At 52.2% G+C, this 5,256-nt stretch overlaps 1 protein-coding gene across 1 annotated transcript; it reads left to right on the forward strand.

The window, feature by feature from the left end:
* The first annotated feature begins 530 nt into the window (after positions 1-530).
* Positions 531-3,415, forward strand: LOC126541523 (uncharacterized). The gene has a single exon (XM_050188318.3). It carries the CDS (start codon positions 956-958, stop codon positions 1,844-1,846), a length of 891 nt encoding a protein of 296 aa, XP_050044275.2. The 5' UTR covers positions 531-955; the 3' UTR covers positions 1,847-3,415.
* The last annotated feature ends 1,841 nt before the right edge of the window (positions 3,416-5,256 follow it).

A 5,256-nucleotide genomic window follows, 5' to 3' on the forward strand; every position in this document is an offset into this window, starting at 1 on the left:
GCAGCTGGCAGACAGAGAGTCTACATATCAATTATTTCAACGAACTAGATCGGCAGGTGAATATCCCGCGTATGAACTGCGAGCTACACGAAAACATGAGCGAAGCGTTGTGCTCAGACTGCGTAAACGGAGAGCGCGGGACTCATTGAACATTACAGAGCGTAATAAATGCCACCGAGTCAGGCTTTACTAGACTGCGGTTTAACTCCTTTGTTCCTCAGTCATCCAGAATAACTGCATCTTAGCTAACGAAAGTTCGCCATAACCAAACGCATGCCATCGAAACAATGGCTCGAGCATGAAACAACACAGTGCAGCAGCCTACCACGTCGATTAAACGGTGTCGACTTTGGGACGACAGCGACGCAGCCATTCTTCCGACCACGAGTGCGATTCTTACGCTGATCGCAACGCGCGCTCAACCGTGTCGGGCAACGACGGGGGGAGACTCGCGCGACCGACCGAGCGGTCCGAACAGCTGCCGCGCGGCCAGACAGCGGCGCGGCGCTCGCCGGCGGCCGGTCGCAACGCTGCAGCAGCAGCCGCAACTCCGGCTTAACGTCCGGATCGGCTTGGATCGGCTTGCGAGCTGCTCCGCCTTCGGTCGTCGAGAGCAGCCAGTTGGAGACTCATCGCACTCTCTCGGGGCGGCCCCGATCCCGCCCCGTTTCGCGCGGCGAGCACAAAGGCACCGACGAGCCCCCTCGCCCGCTCATTCCGACCCGTGACTGCGCTGCTGCTCTCTCTTCTTCGGGCGCACTCGAAGCGTGATCTTCAAAGCGCGGCTTCAGCCGCGCTCTCCCCTCGCCATCTCGCTCGCTGCGCAATAGCATAAACAGAAGAAAACGGGAAGGCGACTGACTCGACCGGCTGTTGTTACACGATCGCGCAGTGCGCGACGCATCGTGCCAGTAACAGCGTACCGTTTGTACTTCGTTGATCGTTCCTGCGTGCGATGTGCGAACCTGCCATGCTCCTGCAACACACTTCCGTCATCCAGAAGGGTCCCGGCGCAATGACCACCGGTGCAGCGGTGGCCACCAGTGCACGGAACCTCGCGAGCGGCGGTTCCGGCCGCGGCAGCGTCGACCACGTCAAGCGTCCCATGAACGCTTTCATGGTCTGGTCGCGGGGACAGCGCCGCAAGATGGCCATCGAGAACCCCAAGATGCACAACTCGGAGATCTCCAAGCGCCTGGGCGCCGAGTGGAAGCTGCTCACAGAGTCCGAGAAGCGCCCCTTCATCGACGAAGCCAAGCGCCTGCGGGCCTTGCACATGAAGGAGCATCCCGACTACAAGTACCGGCCGCGACGCAAGCCCAAGCCAGCCCCCTCTGGCAACCCCGGCACTGGTGCAACCACGACGTCTACGAGCCCTGCGACGGCGGCTGCGGTGGTGGCGAAACCGATGGCATCGATGGCCACCGAACGACCCTTCTTCGGCTTCGAGTCTCCCTTCAGTCGCCTGGAGAGCGAGAAGGCGGCCACGGTACATCCAGCCTTGCCGGTTGCAGCCATGCCACCCGTCTCCGCGTCCCAGCACTGGCTAAACTCGAGCTTGTGCAAGCTCAGGGGCGAACCTCCGCCGTTGTACTACAAGAGCGATCTGGCGTCGCATTCACCCCTGTTCGCCTCGCAGTCTCCTCCCGTGTCCGCCGGCAACTTCATATGCCCGCTGCCTCCTCCAGGACAGAGCGGTTTCATGCCTTGCCCTTGCCCTACTTACTACTCGCCGGCGGCAGCCGCTCTTCACCAATCCTTCCCGTGCTTCCTTCTCAAGCCTCACGAAGGAATGCATGGACTCACCAGGCCCCACACGGTCCTGGCCACGTCGCCCATGGCTTGAACTACAAAGAAAGCCGGCGGTTTGTGGTTGTGTACATTCTTCTGGGGATTTCTGCAGACTTTGTCAGTGCCAAGCCTGAAGCTATGCGGTGACAAAATCTTTTTACGGGTGAGCCGAATATTCGCTCCTCTATCAGCGTCTCTGGGAGCACGGCCGAACCAAACGCAAGCTTCGAGGAGTTGCCAAAAGACTTATGTCAGAAGTATGTGTGTAGTTCGTTGCCGTTTACCAACTAACTCTTGACCGACGTTTTGTACATATTTTTTCCTCGCGATGCGACGATCGTCGCTACTGTTGTAAATACCGTAGTCAGAATGCGTGTTATATTTTGTGTACTGACCGCCATAGACGGTGGAGGAAAGGACTGATCGTACTAGTACGGTCGGAATGCTTTCTAGTCCAGCGCACTGCACGTGGGAGTGCTCAAGTATAGAGGCGCCGCAGAATCGCCATCAGTAAACGGCATGACGAGTCTTCTAAAAGAAGCAAAATATTCCTCCCAAGGAAGCGATGCGAACATAGCCAGATGTGCAAGAAGAACAAGACTATGCATGGGGCAAAACAAAAAAGTAAGAAGAAGAAAGGTTCAAGCAATAATATAGGCCGGCTGGAGCAAAAAAGCCGCCGCCGTCAAGCACAAGAGCAGCATTCACCGACGAGGAGAGAACAAGAGCAATTGACTCTTTGTATACGCGGAAGGCGTAGCGTCCACAAAAGGCTGATAGCTCGAACAGAAGAGTGGGGCGCTACGACGAGACCTCGGCTTTTCAAGAAATTACAGCATTCATCAGGCCACCTGTCAGCGCGCCATTCACGGCGCAGCGCATTTTCACCGCGAAGCGCTCTCTCGCACGCAGCCGACATGAGCGACTGCCGTGGAAGGGGGGGGGGGGGGGGGGGGGGATTGCATGCGCGGCGCCGGGGAGCGAGATGGGCGCGCGCTCTTTTTTGGAGCGACCATGGCGCAAGGCATGCCGCTTCAACAAGCAGTGCGCAGACCGTTCGCGCCGGCCTCATGACTGCCGCCGTTGAATCTCGTCTCTCTCGAGCAGTAGTTATAAAGGCCTGTATGCACATCGAATTTCCTGACAGAGCCAGTTGGAGCAAAACGAAGAACAAGAAAAAGGAAACTGCGAAGGAACCCTGCTCGATACAAGTTTGATCGTCCAAACAAGAACGGACGCTGCCCACTTCAAAGTTCTCGTTTCCTCTAAGTGCCTGCGGAGTCGTCAAACGCTCCTGCATGGACCCCGTTCCACGTCGACCTGGTTGTGAACACGAACACCAAGACAAAATTGCTCGCGACATGTCGTCGCGTGCTCCCCGCTGTTGTGCCGAAGACGCTAGTCTCTTCAAGGATCTTCGTTCTAAGAAACGTTGCAGCGCGACACGTTTGATGCTGCAGTGCTTCGCGGCCGTGTGCAGAGCTAAGAAGACGCCGCATTATCGCTGCAGTGTGTGATAAAAACAAAAAGGTTCCTTATCCCGCAAAGTGCGCGTGCAATAATAATGGACAATAAAACTGGGAAGCGACGCGCAGCTCAACCGTCGCTTTCCTTATTTTTTCTCCTCACAAAGATGTCTCTGTCTCTTATCGTTCTTTTACTCCTTTCAGCAGTGCGGCCTGCATGCGTGTAACACTGCAGTCGTACGTCCAGTCGGAAACTGCTCTTCAGAGAAACCCTCAAGAGTGTGAGAAGCGCGCTGCAACGTGGTCCAACGCATATCACTTCAACAATCTTCCTAGGAAAATAGATTCGGAAATAAAACTTCGGCAACTAAAAATTTTAAGTATCCCATGCACGTCAGCAGTAAAGCTTAAAAATTGGTCAAAACGCTTACACGCCCCGACCAGCCCAGTTCAGCACAGTACTGAAAGAGGTAAAAAAAATGCCACTTTTGAAATTAAAAAAAGCGAGTATACAAAGCTGTCCAAAACACGTACAACGCCACGCGTATTTATTTCATTGCTTTCACTATACAGAGTCACTATACGTTGAGTATGCTTATGAACTGCAAGATCAACCTTAATTGAGCAGGCACATACTATAAGAAAGCTGAATGTCGTTGCGAACAGGAAAGGGCTTGTTATAAAGGCAGGGTCAGTCTGCTATAAGACAAGGCGTATATGGTATACACGAGGTATCTCGAGTGAGACTGGCGAGCACGAATGATTTTCTGCCTTGGCTCTTGGGCTTGTACTAACGAGGCTACACATCAACTCGCCGCAACAGTAAGCGCGAGTCTCTATGAATTAACGAAGACGACACTAAACTAATAATTAAAAACTCATCATAATCGTTCTATACTCGGTCTGTGATAAATCAACGTATTTCATATATTCTTTCAACAAGTGCACACAGTGCAGAACAAGCAACCCAGCGTTCTTTAGGTCTGATAAATATAAAACGGAGGTCCGAGAATGCAAAGTATGAGACTTCAATCATCAAATTATTGAGCGCCCCCACTGGTTATGAATAGTGCAGCAACGACTTAGCGAGCTTGCAGACCCTATAGACGGCAAGCATGCACAGGTCTGCGGTATCAAAGGCACGATCATGTTTCCGTCACCCTCTGCTGCTTTAAATATGACCACATCTGGCGTCACCTCTACAGTTATATACAGGCAAGGTCCATGCTTGAGACTGGCGAACATTGCTGCGAATAATCACGCTTAAACTAAAAAAAAAGACACAGTTGAGTTGTACTATAGTAAATTACGTTTACCACGAGAGATGTTTTTGTAAGCCTGAAAAGATGCAATAAGGAAAGGCTGGTGGCCACGCCCTCCCGAAATTGGGGATTTCGACAGCATCTATACTCGGGTCGAGTTGACTGCTTATCGCTAAAGAAGTACAACGTTGCATTGGAAGGTATCCGGGAGCTCAACCTAACAAGTTTTGAGAACTCTTCCTAAGCCGGAACAGCCAAAGTAGAACATACGGTTGCAAGCTGATGAACTTGGAAATCGGTGACGCCACACTGACGTGCCAGCGCACAGGTTGCCTCGCGAATTTATAATGAGATGGAAGCACAGCCATCACTTTCTTCAGTAATGATCAATCATTTTCCACCAAAGTAATGACAATGGAGTTTTCAAAGGACGCGTTATCAGTATAAGCTAGCTTAGTGTTATTCTTCAGTACTTCTAAAGGCACTTATGTGCTTGCACAAAATCGATTTTTGTGTACGAGATGTATCAGTCAAAGCGTGCGATAAGAATGGCTCAAGCGGGCTGCTCAGGATGCCGAGACGTAGTCATGTAGCGGGTTCCACTATTTCTTTGTTTTTTGCCAATAGCAATGCAAAAAGAAGCATCCAAGAAGCGGCTGGATGTTTCCAGGATAAACTGCATGTAACTGAAGATGCTCATTTTCTACCCGCAGTTAAATTTTTGTTTTCGGAGTAGC

This window comes from Dermacentor andersoni, chromosome 2 (genome assembly GCF_023375885.2).
Source record: "Dermacentor andersoni chromosome 2, qqDerAnde1_hic_scaffold, whole genome shotgun sequence".
Classification (NCBI taxonomy): domain Eukaryota; kingdom Metazoa; phylum Arthropoda; class Arachnida; order Ixodida; family Ixodidae; genus Dermacentor; species Dermacentor andersoni.